The following is an 18501-nucleotide window of genomic DNA, read 5'->3' as shown; positions in this document are numbered from 1 at the left end:
CAGAACTGAACTGATTACTTACCATCCCCACCGTAAGACTGTGTCAGCTAACCATCTGAGCTGGAGAAGCTTGGAAACTTTGTCTACTCACCGATATACGCTTATACTCTGCTAGTCTGCTTACCTTATCTTGTTGATATTACCTTACTCACGTAGTTACTAATAAAATAGAGTTTATAACGGAAGACTCAGACTCCAGGTGTGTCCATTTCTGCTGGTTCTTTTTAACCCGTTACGGGATACGGACCACCCACACATTCTGACCTGTTGCATCGGCGCCTAGCGCGGATGCTGCACCGCACGAGGGCGCCAGAGGCCAGAGAGGGGTGTGGACACCACCGGCTCCATCACGGGCACTACCCTCCCCAGCATCGACGGCAGCGGTGAGAAGGCGGGATCCATCACTGAGGCCGATCACCCGGGAACGGGCGCCCTATTATTCATTTCCATCATCAGAGAAGAGGCACAGGAGCCTGCAAACTCAATGACCCAGGAACAGCTGATTCCCCTCCGCCAGCATATTTCTGAATGTATGAGTACCCTCTCGACAGTTTTGCAGCATTTATTATCTTTTTTCAATCCTGCATTAATTTGACATTCTTGCGACGTACCGATCCTGCAAAGATACAAATCTCGGGGCGGATAAGTCACGGATAATGAGTCAGGTGGTGAACATGCGGTACAGTCCCTTGGATGCTGGGAGAGGGTGGCAAGAAAGTGTGGGGAAGAAAAATGATGATGAAATAGAGGGAGATGACAGGGGTGGAGTTATGGAGACGAGTTTGGGGATTTGAGGGTAAACAGAGAGTGAGATGCCCGAGTAAGAGAAGAGAGAGGAGAATAGGGTAGAGGCGAGGGGCAGAGTGGATGGGTTTGTCGGAGTCTGGGAGAGCGCTGGAATTGGGGTAATGTCCTTGGATTTACGTCAGCTCCACGGGCTGTTCACAGAGATCCCGGATCTTCACAGGAATATCCGGGCACAAAGATGCAAACTTCTCACAGATGAAACGGTGCTCATCAGTATTGCAACTTCGAGACCAAGATTCACATTCACCGCATTCGACCTGTCCAGCGTTCACCTTGTAGATGACGTTCGAGGCCGCTTCCCTGTCAAGGAGGGATAAATATTTTCAAAAGGGACAACACAAATCCAGCAGACAGTCCTGTGTCAGTCCCCAAAATACTCCCACTGACTCAATCTCTCCTCACCGACCGGTGTCAGTCTTCAAAATACTCCCATTAACTCAATCTCTCCTCACCGACTGGTGTCAGTCCCCAAAATACTCCCATTGACTCAGTCTCTCCTCACCGACCGATGTCAGTCTCCAAAGTACTCCAATTGACCTTCTCTCTCCCCACGTACTTGTTCCGGTTTCTAAAATAATCTCACTGACCCATTCTCTGTGTCCCTGTGTCAGTCCCCGAATAATCCTTTGCCCAAAATTCTACCCTCAGGGCATTTTCCGCCCGCAAAATAACCCCACGATCACACTTTCTCCCCACAGTACCCTGTCACACCCCAACTTCCTCCCAGAGCCACAGCCTCTCCCCACGGCCTAATGGCAGTCCCCAAGATGCTCCCAAAGTCCTCTTCCCTCCCCACGGAACCTTGTCAGTCCCAAAAGTCATCCTGTTGTTCCAATCTCTTCACAGCCCGGTCTCTTTCCCCAAAATGCTCTCACTGACTCTCTCTCTCCCAAAGCCGCGTGTCTGTCCCCAAAATACTTGCACTTCCTACTCTAACCCATCATACCCGTGCCTGTACCCAATGTGATCCCTCTGTCCAATCTTCTCCCTACAGACCTATGTCAATCACCAAAACACTATCACTTCCCATTCCCTTCCCACAGTCCATGTCAGCCCACAAATTAAACCAACTGTCCGCTCTCTACCGAGGGCCAGTGTCGGTCACAAACTAATCGCATTGCCTAATCTCACCTCACAGACCCGTGTCAGTCGCACTTAATCGCAGTACCCCATTCCCTGCCCACAGTCCCGAAACACTCTCCCATTCCATATTCTTCACACAGACTGCGCCGGTCAACAAATTAATCGCACTGCCCAGTCTCTTCCTACGGGGATACCAGGCCACAGAATACTCCTACTGCCTTACTCTCTCCCCATAGACCCGTTTCTGTCCCCAAAATATCCGCAGTGACCCACCTCTCACCACTGAATTGAGGCAGCACCCAACAGCTCCCCGTACCCCACCTCCCCCACAGACATGGGTCTGTCCTCAAAATTAATCCCACTGCCCAATCTCTCTCCAAAAGCGACATGACCCCAAATCTCACCCCGCTTTGCATTTTCCAATCCAGTATGAGCTGTTTTGGCCGCGGACACGGTTGTTAACAAAATTCTGTGAAATTAATTTGCAATCATTAATGATTGAAATCGAACACGATGTAAGGAGCATCAATTTGTTTCTCACCCGCAGAGTGTAATCGGACGTGGTGGATGGAACTTCACTCTGTGTCTGACCCCGGGACGGTGTGGAGGGAGATTCACTGTGTGTCAGACCCCGGGAGTGTGTGATGGGACGGTGTGGAGAGAGATTCACTCTGTGCCTAACCCCGGGAGTGTGTGTTGGGACGGTGTGAAGGGAGCTTCAATCTGATTTGGATATATTATCTGTTCATCTGACACATACCTCTTCCTCCTTTGAAATTATTTCAAGAAGCCTTGAATCAGAGATAGAACAAAGTTGCTTCGCCCCCTCGTAAGAACTTTCAAATGTGGATATGAAATAACACAGGCCCTTCATTTCTGATCCAGTCCTGGGAACATGTTTGCTCTGGAAATCAGGAAAAAGGAACAGTGAATTGTCTTTTACATCCGCTGAGTGTTAAATACAGAAAGAGGAACCCTCCACACAGTCCCATGACACACACCCGGGGTCAGACACAGAGTGAAACACCCTCCCACCACCGTCCCATCACACTCCGCCGGTGTCAGAAACAGCGTGAAGCTCCCTCCACACTGTTACGTCACTCATTTTGGGGATTAGAGCTTCTTCGCTCGTCCTGTGAAGGCAGAGTGAAGCTCCCCCTGTGGCGTCGCAATAATGCACTCCCGGGTTCAGACAGTAGGAGTCTCTCCCGCCACACCGTTCTTTGACGCACTGCCCGCGTAAGGGCACTTGGTGTCGCTCTCGCCACACGTCTCAACGCACATTCTATCAATCTCCTCCTGAAACACCCTAAATGATTGAGCATCCACAGCTGTATGTGGCAACTAATTCCCCAAATCCACGACCCTCTGGCTAAAAAAAATTCTCCTCAACTCTGTTTTAAAACGGGTACCCTCTATTTCTAAGACGGTGGCCTCTTGTCCTGGCCTCAACCACCAAGGGAAACAGCCTTTCCACAACTACTCTGTCCAACCCTTTCAACATTCCTTTTTTATCTTGTAAGAATTTCATCTAATTCTACTCGGCCGTGTCTCTGTCTAGCTTACTTTTCTAAACAACTTGGGCCAGTTCCTCTCTCATGCCACTGTAATTTCCTTTGTTCCATTGTAATATCGATACACCTGATACCAGCTTCTCCTGGACAAATTTAAAACTTCACTCAGTCAGATTATGATCACTACTTCCAAGGGGTCCCATTACCTCTAGTTTCCTAATCACCTCAGGCTCATTACACAGCACCCAACCCAAAACAGCCGATCCTCTGGTGAGCTTATGGACAAGCTGCTCCAAAAAGCCATCTCATAAGAATTCTACAAAATCCCTCTCCTGAGACCCAGTACCTTCCTGACTTTCCCAATCCACTTTCATATTAAAATCCCCCATGATTATCTTGATATTTATCTTCTGACACTTTGTTTAAAATTTCCAGCTGTTACTTGTTTTCCACATCCCGGCTGCAGTTTGGAGGCCTGTATATAACGGCTATTAGTGTCTTTTTACCCTTGCCATGTCTAATCTCGACGCATAAGGATTCTACCCCTTCTGATCCTATATCCCTTCTTTCTAGTGATTTGATGCCATTGCTTACCATCAGGGCCACGCCATTCCCTTTACCTACCTTCCTATCTTCCCTACACACTGCGTATCCTTGGACATTCAGCTCCTAATCACATCCATCACTTAGCCATGACTCGGTGACGGCCACAACGTCTTATCTTTCAACCGGTAGCAGTACAACAAGGTCGTTCACTTTATTTCTAATGTTGTGTTCATTTAAGTACAGTACATTTAGATCAGTATCTGTTACCGACTTTGCTATATTTCTATCGCACAGCAAATTCTCCTGTCTATTCACCTGCCTGTCCTTCTTGCCATCTTTGCTGCACAGTATCTTTGACTTATTTCTATTTTCCTCTTCCTCGACCCTCACACACTAGTTTTCTTCCCCCTGCCAACTTAGTTTAAACCCTCCCTAACAGCTATATGAAACAATCCCGCTAGGATATTAGTACCCTCGGAGTTCAGGTGTAACCCATCGTTTCTGTATAAGTCATACCACCCGCAAAATAGATCCCAATGATTCAAGAATTTGAAGCCCTGCCGCCTGGAGCAGTTACTTAGCCACACATTCATCTGCTTAATTCTGCTATTCTTACTTTCATTAGGCAGTCATCCTGAGATTATTACTCTGGAGGTCCGGCTTTTCAATTTTCTTACCAGCTCCCAGTAATCTTCCTTCAGGACCTGCTCTCTTTTTCTGTCTATGTCCTTGGTACCAACATGTACTAAGACTCCTGGCTGCTCGCCCTCTCTCCTCTGAGTACTCTGGAAACGATTTGAGACATCCCGTACCCTGACACCAGGTAGGCGACACACCATCCGGGTATCCATGTCCGGCTCGCAGAATCTCTTGTCTGTTCCCCACACTGTGGAATCCCCTATAACTTCTGAATTATTCCTTGCTCTCTAATCACTGCACTGGGCAGAGTGTCAGAGTCCGGTTCGCGTTGATCTTCCTCTGTTAGGTCAACCTCTCCAACAGTATATAAAACGATATATCGATTTCTGAGAGGAGGGGGCTGTCACAGAGGTGCCGTCCACTATCTCTCTGTAGGTATTATCAATCACCTCCTCACTTTCGCTAATTAGCTGAAGGCTATCAAGTTGCAGCTCCAGATCCCTAACACGGTCCTTAAGCTGCATCACCTCAATGCACCTGGTGCAGATGTAATCCTTGCAGAGTCTGGGAGTCCCGGGGGTCACCATATCTGGCACTCTAAGCACAACACTAATCCTGGATGCATACCTCTAATGCTACTGTTATTAATAAATAAATAATTTAGTAATAACTTAACGATCGCAGGAAACCTTTTCCCGTTTCTGCCTAAGCCCGTTGAGCCAAAGCCCTATACTCTGCACCCTCCCACTCCGCCTCCCGCTCCCACACTGCCCGCTGGATATGACGATGTTCCGCGCTCATCAGTCGTGCCTCTTTTACCCAAGTAGTTGAAAGTAATATCCTTCACCTCATGTCTTCTTTTACCCCTCCTGATTTCTTTCTTAAGTATTTTCTTGCTCCATCCACACCGTCCCATCACACACTGCCTTGGTCAGACACAATGTGAATCCCTCTCTCCACGGCCCCATCACACACCCCAGCGTTGAGACACGGAAAGAAACGTCCTCAGCACACGTGACAAATGGACATAGGCATGGAACATAGAATAGTACCGCACAGTACAGGCGCTTCGGCCCATAATGTTGTCCCGAACCTTAAACCTTGCCTCCCAACTATCCCTCCCACCTTAAATTCCTCCATATACTTATCTAATAGTCTCTAGAATTTCACTTGTGTGAAATCCGTGCACTGCCTTACCCCAAATGTCTTTACTTCTTGATCAGTTCAGCCAGCTTTCTGGCTGTAAACTCAACCTACACAACAGTGAACTCTTTCCAATTAATAAAGATGCAGCACAAACATTAATATTTCGTGGCCTCCCTTTTAAAGTAGTTAATAATCAATTTATTTTCCTTGGTATTGCAGTTACAAGGAATTTCAATGATCTTTTTCGTGAAAATTGTTCTAATCTTTTAAACTCTACAAAACAGAGTTTGTCACAATGGTAACCCTTATCTATGTCTCTGGTAGGTAGTGGTAATGTTATTTAAATGTATAGCCTTTCTAATTGCTTATGCTTATTTCAATCTATTCCAATGATTTTTTTTTCTAAAACTTTTTTTTGACACCTTAGTTTCTATTATTTTGTCCTATTTATTGAAGGGTAAACGTTCTAGACTTAATAAAACTTACCCCCAAAAATCTAAAGAAAAGAAGGTGGTATGGCTTTATTTAACTTCTGTTTATACTATTGGGCAGCTAATGTTCGCTGTCTTACTTTCTGGTCCTTTTTTCATAGCCAGTCTGATTGTCCAAAATGTGTGGCAATGGATTTGAACTCCACTGAGGATCTGTCTATTTCTGGACTTCTTGGATCTGCAATCCCTAGTCGTTTGCCTAGACTAATTGTTAATCCTCTTATTAGACATACTCTGAGAATATGGGCCTAGTTTAGAAAATGTAATGGTCTTCATGCTTTCTCCCTTTCTAGTCCTATCTTGCATAATCATCTTTTCTTTCCTTCTATGCAAGATTTAACATTTCATGATTTGTGTAGAATTGGCATTAGGCATTTTAAAGATCTTTTCATTGATAATCGTTTCGAAACTTTCCAACAACTTTCTACAATTTTCAATCTACCTAATGTCCACTGCTTTAGATACCTTCAAATTAGACATTTCATTAATCCTTTGTTATCCAATTTTCCTGCGATGCCTGAGAAAAACGTTATGGACCTTTCTCTTTCTATTAATCCACTGGGTAAAGGCTTAATCATTTTATTCGTGATAAATTAGTGTCACTACGGTGTGCCCCTTTTGGTAAAATTAGAATGGATTGGGAGCATGACTTAAATGATTTTTTTTAATTTGTTGCACTTTGGGACTCAATTCTCAAGTCAATTAATTCAACTTCTCTTTGTGCTCGCCACTGTCTTTTACAGTTTAAGATTGTATATAGGGCTCACATGTCAAATATAAATTGTTCCGATTTTACCCTAACATTAGTCCTGTTTGTGATAAGTGTAAAGGTCGCGAGGCTTCTCCTTTCCATATGTACTGGACCTGTCCTAGTCTGGAGAATTTTTCCAGAGAGGTTTTCTTAACCTTATCCCATATTCTTAATTGCCGTTTAGAACCTAATCCTCTGCGTAGACGAAGGGTCTCGGCCCTAAACGTCGACAGTGCTTCTCCTTATAGATGTTGCCTAGCATGTTGTGTTCCACCAGCATTTTGTGTGTGTTGTTAGGTATCCATATGTACTTCTTGTATTGAAGTACACGCACTTTAGCCCTTCTACCTTACTCGCTTTACACCCTTTATTCTGCTTCTCTTTACTCAAAGCCTCTTTATATATTAGATCTGGCTTTATTCCATGTACTATATTTGCAGTTCTCGCATGACCTTTATCCTCCTCCACCTCGCTATCTGCTCTAACACCTTGGTTCCGCTCCCCCTACAAATCTATTTTAAACACCCTCAGCTGCACTAACAAACCTTCCCGCAGGGATACTAGTCCCCTTCCAGCTCAGGTGCAACCCGTCCCGTCGGAATAGGTCCCAACTTCCCTGGAAGAAGGCCCTTTATCCAGAAACATGAAGCTCTCCATCCTGCACCAACTCCTTAGCCAGGTATTTAGCTGCATTATCTTTCTATTTCTAGTCTTACTAGCACGTGGCACAGGTAGAAATCCTGGGACTCCAACCCTGCCGGTCCTGTCCTTCAACTTTGCACCTAACTCCCTAAACTCTCTTTGGAGGACCTCCTCCTTCTTCCTATCCACGTCATTGGTCCCTACATGGACCCGCGACATCGGGTTGCTCACCCTCCCACTTGAGAACACTGAGAACTCGATCCGAGATATCGCAGATCCTCCCACCTGGGAGGCAACAGTCCATCTGAGATTTTTGATCTGTCCCACAGAGCCTCTTATCTGCCCCCCCCCCCATTATTGAATTTGCTATCATTACTGCCTTCAGCATTTCCCTCTTTCCCTTCTGAGCTCAGGGTCCAATCTCGTTGCCAGAGACGTGACCACTGCAACTTGGCCCTGGTAGGTTAAACCCACCAACATTATCCAAAACGGTATACTTATTGTTGATGGGACTGGAATTCCTGTCTATTTTCTGCCTTTGTCTCACGAATGATCCGAAGTTGATCCAGCTCCCTGCACACCGTCCAATCACACACTCACACGGTCAGACGCAGAACTTGTCTCTTTCTCCATGGACTCATCACGCACTCCCGGATCCAGTCCCAGAGTGAAGCCGCCGCTGCACCGTTCCGTCACACACTCCCGGATTCAGAGTGAAACTATTTCTCCACGGTGCAATAACAGACTTCAGTGGGCAGACATTGGTTAAATCTCTCTGGGCACTGTCCAATCACACAATCCAGGGTCAGACACAGTGTGAAGATCCCTCCACTCCGCACCTCACACTCTCCCTGGGTCAGAGAACCGAATTTAAATCCCTCCTCATAGTCCAATCACACACGGGCTTGATCAGACACAGTGCGAATCTCTCTCTCCACGGCCCAATCACACCACCCAGCGGTCAGACACGGAAAGAAACTCCCTCAGCAAACACGACAAATGTCAGAGGGAGAGTGATTGACCCTCTACAACTTCTCAACACACCACAGGCGTCAGACGCAGAGGGAAGCTGCTTTCACACGGTGCAATCACACACTCCGAGTCTAACACAGAGTGATTCTCCCTCCTTATGTCCCATCACACACTTCCTGGCGAGTCACAGAGTGAAGCTCTCTCTGAATCGTCCCATCACACCCCACAGTGTTCACACAGAAAGCGAGGTTCCGCCCATAACGTCCCATGGCACAGTCACAGGTTCAGACTCCGTCCACAACATCCAATCGCACAGTCTGGTGTCGCATAGAATGAAGGTCCCTCTGCACTGTCCCACACAATCCCGCTGTCAGACACAGAGTGAATCCATCTAAACAACTTCCGATCACACTCTCCTGGATTCAGTGATAGAGTGAAACTTCCTCCACGCAGCCCCATCATACACTCCCGATGACAAGCACAGAGTGACGCTTCCTCTCTCCATGCCTGCCTGTGATGAGGAGCGGCTGAAAGAGGGAGATGATGCCTCACCTCTTCTGCTGGTCAACAATTCACAGATTTGAGCCTTGGTTTCGTTGACAGATCTGTACTTCGTTTCCATCTCAGTGAGCTGGTGACGGAGATCGCTGTGCATTCGTTTAAGATCGGACAGATTAGAGTTAAGCCCAGAGAGCTTGGATTGAATGGTTGAGTTTAACTCATGGTAGTTTCGGTCGGAGGTGACCTTAGACTGACGAATCTGTGATACTGAGAGAGATAATGAAGGAAGTTTACATGTGAGTCTGCGTCACGCTACCGAACGGGTCACAGAGAGTGTTGTGTCAGTGTCACGGTGAAGGGTGTCACAGTGAAGGATGTGATGGTGGCACAGTGAGAGGCGTTGGCGCCACCTTGAGAGGCGTGTCTGTGTCACGCTGAGGGTTTATCAATGCCCCAGTGAAAGTGTTGTTGTTTGCCTCAGTGTCATGCGGGGCGTGTCCGAGTTGCTGTGAGGGACGTGTCAGTTTCACTGTGAAAGTCTTTCTGTGCCCCGGCGAGAGGTGTACCGGGTCACAATGAAGTGTATCTCGATGTCAGGGCGAAGAAAATGTCAGGGTGAGGGGCTGTGTGGTGTCACCGTGGGTGCAGTATCTGTGTCGTGGTGTTCTAACGTATGACTGTATCACGGTGAGAGAGATGTCATGGCCACGGTGTGTGTGAGTGTCACGCGGAGCTGTGTGACGGTGTCACGGAGAGTACTATGTCGGTGTAATTGTGAATTTAGGGGTTGAATATCACGTTAAGAGTTTTGCCTGCGTCAGGGTGAGGTGTGGGTAATTGCCTCAGTGAGCAATTACATAATCGATATTATGTAGAAAGGGGATACTCTCTCGGTAAGGAGTGTTACAGTGACTTCTGAGTCTTTGTCACGATGCGGTGCAGGGTGGATCACGTTGAGGAGCGTGATGTTGTCACGGTGTACGGTACCTCACTGTCACGGTAAAGAGCGTGTCGGTGTCACTGTGAGGTGTGTTTCGGTGTCGCCTTGAGAGGTTTATCAGTGACACGGTCAAGGGCATGGCGGTGTTACAGTGAGGGTTACGGCGCGGTCATTGTGACTGCCGTGTGTGTGTCACGGCGATGGCCGTATCATTGTCGCAGTCAGGAGTGTATCTGTGTCTCGTTAAAGGTCGTGACTGTGCTACGGTGACAGCATTGTTGATGTTATGGTGAATGGCGTGTCGGTGTCAGGACGAGTCTTGATTGTGTTACGGTAAAGGGCGTGTTTTTATCACGGTTAGGGGTGTGTCCGTGTTATGGTGAGGGGTGTTAATTTGTGTTACGTCAAACGGCGCGTCGCTGTCCCTGTGGTGTTTTACAATAACAATTCATTCCACTCTCTTTATTTATGGTCTGACTCCACCCGGAGCCAGTTCCACTCACCATGGATCGAGAGACCGGCCACTATCACGAGGAAAACGCCTATAACTAGGCAGAGTAGGCAGATCTGACGGAATGGTTCATTTCCGATCTTCACTTTCGACTGCTGTTCATGCGCAGCTGTGGAGAGACCACAAGACCATGAGACCATAAGATATGGTAGCAGAAGTAGGCCATTCGGTTATTCAATTCTGCCCCGCCATTCAATCATGGGCTGAACCAATTATTCCTTCATTCCCTCTCCTCCTGCATACTGCAAATACCCTTCGATATCCGGCTAATCAAGAAACTATCGATCTCTGCCTTAAATACACCAAATGATTTGGCCTCCACAGCCGCTTGTGGCAACAAATTCCATAGCTTTACCACCCTCTGACTGAAGCAATTTAGTCGCATCTCTCTTCTAAATGGACGATCGTCAATCCTGAAGTCGTGCCCACTTGTCCTAGACTCCCCGATCTTGGGAAATAACACCATATTTAATATATTCAGGCCTTTAACATACGGAAAGTTTCTAAAGAATCCTGTCCCTCATTCTCCAGAAATCCAGGCAATACAGCCCAATAGCTCCAGTTGTTTCCTCATACAGTAACCCTCTCATTCCTGGAACCATTCTGGTGAATCTTCCCTGAACCCTCTCCAATGTCAGCACATCCATAAGGAGCCCCAAACCGCAGAGAATACTCCAAGTGTGGTCTCCGAGTGCCTCAACATCACATCCCTGTTCTTATATTCTGTACCTCTAGAAATCAATGGCAACATTGCACGCGCCTTCTCCACCCCCGACTCAAACTAGAGACTGACCTTCAGGGTATACAACTCCCTTTGCACTTCTGCATTTTGAATTTTCTGTCAATCTAAACAATATTCCGCCCGTTTATTTCTCCCACCCAACGTGTATACACGTACATTTTTCCAAAGTTGTATCTCATTTAGGGTAAGATACCCTCGGGTCTTTTATAGAAACATGGATAGATACGCTGCACAGAGATAGGTTATTTTCAGAGACATCAGGACGGGTACATGGAACTTTGAAAAATAGAGGGCTAACGGGATGTCTGGTAATTTCTATGGTAGGGACATGTTCGGCACAACGTTGTGGGCAGAAGGGACTGTGTTGTGCTGTAGGTTTTCCATGTTGGCTGACGGTGTCCTGTGTTGTTCCACAGGGTCTTGTTGTGACCGATTATTTTTTCTATTCTGTCAAAGACTTGAATGAATGAATTAATACGCGGGTTGCAGTTTGCAGACGACGTGAAGATTGCTGGAAGCTTTGAGCAATGAAGGTGGCTGTAGGAGGACAGGAGTCACAGGTAGTCAGGGCGGTGAAGAAGGTGTTCGACACGCTGGCCTTCATCAGCCAGGGACACTGAGTACGGGAGTCGGGAGGTCACGTCCCAGTTATGCAAGACGTCGGCGAGGAGGCACTCGGATTTCGGTGCTCAGTCTTGGTTCGCCCTGCTGCAGGAAAGATGCCACTCAGCTGGAAAGAGTGAAGAGGGAGATTTACCATGATTTTCTCGAGCTCGAGGGCTTGAGTTACGAAGTTATGTCAGGCAGTTCAGGACTTGATTCCTTGGAGCCCTGGAGTGACCTCACAGAGGGGCTTTGACCTTGGAGTGTACGGGTGAACTTATAGCTGTGTACAAAGCCATGAGGGTCACATCAACTACAGTCACGGACGAGAGTGCACACGGCGAAGGTGAGAGAGAGAGGAAATTTAATTAGGCACCCTAGTGACTAATTTTTGCAGCCAAATTGTGGTCGGTATGTGGAACGAGATGCCAGAAAAGTGGCTGAAGGAGAGAAATTTGAAATATTTAAAAATACACACACTTCTGCATATAACACGTGACGTGTCCACGGTGGCGTCATAATTGTGAACCCTGACCTGTTTGGGCATTGGTTGGCAGCTCACGGGGTCCCGCGGCAACGGGAGGAGCCTGATCCTCATCGATGACGGGCTCGTCGTTCGGAACGTTCACGTCTTCGTAGATGGAGCTCAAACAGCCTGGGACGCAGAGCGAGGGAGAATGAAACAGAAGGTAATAGAAAGAGGAGTGAGGACAGAGAGAGAGAGAGCAGAGATAGCGAAGAGAGAGCAGGGAGAGTGTGGGTTAAGTAAAGGGGGGAAACGATGAGAGGCAGAGAGAAAGAAAGTGAGGGATCGGGGGAAGACAGGGTTGAGAGAGGATGAGAGAGGGATGGAAAAGAGAAGACTGTGGTAAGCGATAGAGGCAATGAGCGGTAATATAGGAGAGAGAGAATTGGAATGAGAATGGTTAGGGGAGACGGAGAGAGTGGCAGAGGAAGAGAGAGTGGAGGTTGTGGGTAAGAGTGAGGATGCAGAGAGACGGACGAGAGAGAGCAAAGAGAGTGGAGGGAGATAGGAGAGTGAGGGTAGGAGAAATGTGGGAGCGAGAGGGTAAAGGGCAGAGGATGAGAGAGCGGAGGTAGAGGGTAAGAGTGAGTCGAGAGAGAGAGACGAGAGAAAGCGAGGCGGAGGAAGATAGGAGAGGAAGGGTAGAGAGAAAAGTGGGAGACCGAGAGGGTAAGAAACAGAGGAAGAGAGAGAGAGATTGCGAGAGAGGGGAAGGTATAGGGGAAAGACTGAGCGAGAAGGGTAAAAGGGGAAGGGACCGATAGAGAAAAGAGGTTGTGCAGTGGGATATAAGAGGAAAATGGGGCGAGGGGCGAGAACAGGGAGATAAGGGGGACGGAGATAGTTAGAGGTGAGAGAATGAACAAATGGTTTGGCAAATAAGGTGGAAGTAAATCCGAAAGGTTTCTACAGTTATATTAAAAGCAAAAGGATAGTGAGGGATAAAATTGGTCCCTTAGAGATTCAGGGTGGTCAGCTATGTGTAGAGCCCAGGGAGATGGGAGAGATTTTGAACGATTTCTTCTCTTCGGTATTCACTAAAGAGAAGGATATTGAATTGTGTAAGGTGTGGGAAACAAGTAAGGAAGTTATGGAACCTATGACAATTAAAGAGGTGGAAGTACTGGCGCTTTTAAGAAATTTAAAAGTGGATAAATCTCCGGGTCCTGACAGGATATTCCCCAGGCCCTTGAGGGAAGTTTGTGTAGAGATAGCAGGAGCTCTGACGGAGATCTTTTAGATGTCATTAGAGACGGGGATTGTGCCGGAGGATTGGCGTATTGCTCATGTGGTTCCATTGTTTAAAAAGGGTTCTAGAATTAAGCCTAGCAATTGTGGACCTGTCAGTTTGACATCAGTGGTGGGTAAATTAATGGAAAGTATTCTTAGAGATAGTATTTATAATTATCTGGATAGACAGGATCTGATTAGGAGTAGCCAGCATGGATTTGTGCGTGGAAGGTCATGTTTGACAAACCTTATTGAATTTTTTGAAGAAGTTACGAGGAATGTTGACGAGGGTAAGGCAGTGGACGTAGTCTATATGGACTTCAGCAAGGCCTTTGACAAAGTTCCACATGGAAGGTTAGTTAAGAAGGTTCAGTTGTTAGGTATTAATGCTGGAGTAATAAAATGGATTCAACAGTGGCTAGATGGGAGATGCCAGAGAGTAGTGGTGGATAATTGTTTATCGGGATGGAGGCCGGTGACTAGCGGGGTGCCTCATGGATCTGTTTTGGGCCCAATGTTGTTTGTACTATACATAAATGATCTGGATGATGGGGTGGTAAATTGCATTAGTAAGTATGCCGATAGGTAGGAGGTGTTATGGATAATGAGGTGGGTTTTCAAAGCTTGCTGGGAGAGTTATGCCGGTTAGTAGAATGGGCTGAACGTTGGCAGATGGAGTCTAATGCTGAGAAGCGTGAGGTTCTACATTTTGGCAGGAATAATCCAAATAGAACATACAGGGTAAATGGTAGGGCATTGAGGAATGCAGTGGAACAGAGAGATCTAGGAAAAACAGTGCATAGTTCCCTGAAGGTGGAGTCTCATGTAGATAGGGTGGTGAAGAAGGCTTTTGGAACGCTGGCCTTTTTCAATCAGAGCATTGAGTACAGAAGTTGGGATGTAATGTTAAAATTGTACAAGGCATTGTTGAGGCCAAATTTGGAGTATTGTGTAAATTTGTGGTCACCGAATTATAGGAAAGATATCAATAAATTAGAGAGAGTGCAGAGACGATTTACTACAATGGTACCTGGATTTCAGCACTTAAGTTACAGAGAAAGGTTGAGCAAGTTAGGTCTATATTCATTGGAGCGTAGAAAGTTGAGGGGGTATTTGATCGAGGTATTTAAAATTTTGAGAGGGATAGATAGAGTTGACGTGAATAGACTGTTTCCATTGAGAGTAGGGGAGATTCAAACGAGCGGACATGATTTGAGAATTAGGGGGCAAAAGTTTAAGGTAAACACGAGGGGGTATTTCTTTACTCAGAGAGTGATATCTGTGTGGAATGAGCTTCCTGTAGAAGTAGTAGAGGCCAGTTCAGTTGTGTCATTTACGATAAAATTGGATAGGTATATGGACAGGGAAGGAGTGGAGGGTTATGGGCTGAGTGCGGGTAGGTGGGACTAGGTGAGATTAAGAGTTCGGCACGGACTAGGAGGGCCGGAATGGCCTGTTTCCGTGCTGTGATTGTTATATGGTTATATGGTTATATGATATGGGCTGAGTGCGGGTAGGTGGGACTAGGTGAGATTAAGAGTTCGGCACGGACTAGGAGGGCCGGGATGGCCTGTTTCCGTGCTGTGATTGTTATATATGTTATATATATGTTAATGAGGGAAAGAGTGAGAAGGAGAGAGCGAGAGTGAAGAAAGGAGAAAGGGGTAGTGCGATGGAGGGCCGAGTTTGGTGAGTGAAGCAAGTGAAAAAAGGGGAGTATGGTTGATATTGGGGAAAGGGGGATAGGTTGGGAGAGGAGAAGGGAGAATGCAAGGGGGTAGAGAGACGGATGGGGAGAGATATTGATAGACAAGCGAGTTTAGAGAGAGTGGGCAGAGAGAGGGGGAAGGGAGGGAAGCGGAGTGGGAAAAAAGTGGTGAAAAAGGAGAGCAGAAAGTGGTGTGGAAGAAGGGTGGTGCAGGGCAGAGGAGAGGGAGAAGGGAGGGTAGAAGGGAGGGAATGCGGGGAGAGGAGGAGAGAGAGGTTGAGACAGAAAGAAGAGAGCAGAGAGAAAGGTGGTTCTAAAGTTGAGAGATTTTTTCAACTGTTCTACAGTGTTTCTCCTTTCCGCCTCTTCCATGACCCTCCGTCGTCATCAATCCTCCAATGGTGTTCCCGTCTCACCGACCCTCCCACGGAGGTCCCCCCTCTCCGAGCCCTCCCAGGGCGTACCGTCCGCTCCGTGCCTTACACAATGCTCCATCCTAAATGATCCTTTCCCCTCAGCAACCACTCCCACAGCAAACACTCCTCTCCGAATTCCAAGCCACATCCACCACTCTACGCCTCTCAGAGAATCCCCTCCTCAGCGCCCCCCTCCCACAGCACTGCCTCCTCACCCCATCCCACAGGGCTCTGCCCGAACATCCCCTCACGAAGGCACCATCCACACCGACCCTCCCTCAGCACTGCCTCCTCACCCCATCCCACAGGGCTCTGTCCGAATATCCCCTCGCGAAGGCACCATCCACACGAAACAGCGCCCCCCTCCCTCGCTCCCAAGGAGCTGAATCCTCACTGTACGTCCCAGAGCCCACACTCCCACAGAGCTCCCTCATCATGGCAGGTACCACGGGTTCTCTCTGACCTATTCTACAGCAGCGAATCATTGGGGTCAATTGTACGTTTGCCCAGACATCTCTCGATAGGAATGGACGCGTCACCGAAACAGGGACAAGCAAAGAAAGATGAAACTGACCTCCATCTCTCCGGACCCGGGGCGCCGAGAGGGCCGTGACATTAAGTTCCACGTACGATACATCCGGTTCAGCTGGGAACACAACACTGAGGGTGAGAATCAGGGTGAGGCTACCTCGTCATCTTCACATCACACACTCCCGGGGTCAGACACAGAGTGAATCTCCCTCCACACTGTCCCATCACACACTCCCAGGTCAGGCGCAGAGTGAAACTCTTTCCAACTAGTCCTATCACACATTTCCTGGACAGAAACACAGTGAAGGTCTCTCCATACTGTCCATTCACAGATCTCCGTGTCAGTCACTGAGTACAGCACATTTCAGTGCGACTCGTCATATGCTCCTGGGGTCAGACACCGATCGAGCGCCCCCCCCCCCCCCAGCGGACAAGCACAGAAGCAGCTCCGTCAATGCTGTCCTATCTCACACTCCCCGGGTCAAACAGAGCGGTAACCTCTCTCCCTCTCTCTGCACCACTCACCTCTCGAAGGAGCTTGTGGGTCCGATCCTCTGAGCCGCATGTTCGCGTAGGTCCCGCTCTCGTCCATCCTGTATAGCCTTTGAGTTCCTGAAAGGGATGCGACCGTGGGGACAGGAAACCCGGAGTGGCAGACCGTCGCCCACAAACACCTAATGAACCGCCGATAAAGAGAGGGACCGAGAGATGGGTGAGGAAGTGCCGGGTGGAGAGAGATTGAGTTGTGCGAGAGGGTGGTTGATAGAGATTAGAGTGGCGGGGTGGGGCGGTGAGAAATAGTGGGAGGAGAGAGATTTCGAGAGTAACTAGCCAGAGGACACACGCCCAACACACCCTAGCCTTCCTTGTCTATCTTCCCTTCCTTATCGCACGGGATTCTCTCTCTCTCTCTCTCTCTCTCTCTCTCTCTCTCTCTCTCTCTCTCTCTCTCTCTCTCTCTCTCTCTCTCTCTCTCTCTCTCTCTCTCTCTCTCTCTCTCTCTCTCTCTCTCTCTCTCTCTCTCTCTCTCTCTCTCTCTCTCTCTCTCCTTCTCGCTCTCGTTCTCCCGCTCCCAGTTTACTCCTCTTTCCTCTTATCTCTCACTCTTTTCCGTCTTCCCTTCCCCGTCACTCTCCCATTGCCACTCTCTCACCTTCCAGATCTTCCACCACTCTTTCCTCCTTCCGACTTTTCGAGGGTGGGGAAGTGTTTACGTGCTTTTCGGCACGCAATACCCGGCCGTCCCTCACATTCTCCCATCCCCATTTCCCGCCCTTCCCCTCGTTCTCTCCGTCTCCCTTCTCAATTTCTCTGCCCTTCCCTCCACACACTCTTTCGCTTCCTCTTCTCATTCCCACACCGTTCCTCTTTCCCTCTCCCCTATTTGTCCTACCCTGCCCTCTTCCCTCACCTCTCTCCCTCCGTCTGCCTCACTCCCACCCTCACAACTCATCCGCTCCTTTTCTCCCTCTCACACTATTCCTCCCTTCCGCACCAGCTCCCTACCTCTGGCCGTTCCAGAAGTCTGAATTGTGTGTCTGCCTCAGAGACTGCGTCTGTGTCTGTGTGTCAGAGGGAAGAGGAAGGAAGGAGAGGCGAGGAGTGGGCGGGGACGAGATGGTGACATTGCACACACGACAGGAAACCCATGATAGGCCTATCTGAACAGAACTGTGGACAGCCTCGGAACCGCAGGCTGCTTAATAAGATGATGGCCCATGGAGTTAGAGGAAAGATATCGGAATGGGTGGAACATTGGCTGATAGGCAGAAAAAAAAGAGTGGGTATACAAGGATGCTATTCTGGTTGACGAAGGGTTTCGACCGAAACGTTGACTGTTTCTTTCAACGATGCTGCCCGACCAGCTGAGTTCATCCAGCTTGTTTGTATGTCCTATTCTGGTTGGTTGCCAGTTACAAGTGGTGTTCCTCAGGTGTCGGTGTTGGGGCCTCTACTTTTTGCACTGTATGTCGATGATTTATATTCTGGATTAAATGGTTTTGTGGCTAAAATTGCGGATGTCACCAAGGTAGGTGGAAGAGCAGGAAGTGTTGAAGAAACGGAAAGGTTGCAGACAGACTTTGTCAGTTTAGGAGAGTGGGTAAAGAAATGGCAGATGAGAAACAATTTTGGGAAATGTACGGCTGTGCAGTTTGGAAGAAGAAACAATCGGGCAGATTATTATTTAGAAGGGGAGAACAT

General features: G+C 48.0%; 1 protein-coding gene across 1 annotated transcript; it reads right to left on the bottom strand.

Annotated features, from left to right (window-relative positions):
* Positions 1-754: 754 nt before the first annotated feature.
* Positions 755-16891, bottom strand: LOC140720103 (uncharacterized). Its single transcript, XM_073035001.1, has 8 exons — positions 16825-16891; positions 16343-16414; positions 12424-12543; positions 10536-10652; positions 9144-9359; positions 2651-2794; positions 2295-2359; positions 755-1107 (listed from the first exon to the last, which is right to left on the bottom strand). The coding sequence occupies exons 1-6, from the start codon at positions 16889-16891 to the stop codon at positions 2730-2732; spliced, it is 657 nt and encodes a 218-aa protein (XP_072891102.1). The 3' UTR covers positions 755-1107; positions 2295-2359; positions 2651-2729.
* Positions 16892-18501: the final 1610 nt, after the last annotated feature.

Source organism: Hemitrygon akajei, unplaced genomic scaffold, assembly GCF_048418815.1.
Source record: "Hemitrygon akajei unplaced genomic scaffold, sHemAka1.3 Scf000036, whole genome shotgun sequence".
Lineage (NCBI taxonomy): Eukaryota > Metazoa > Chordata > Chondrichthyes > Myliobatiformes > Dasyatidae > Hemitrygon > Hemitrygon akajei.
The sequence above is the reverse complement of the archived record's forward strand: the minus strand, read 5'-3'. Positions and strand labels throughout refer to the sequence as shown.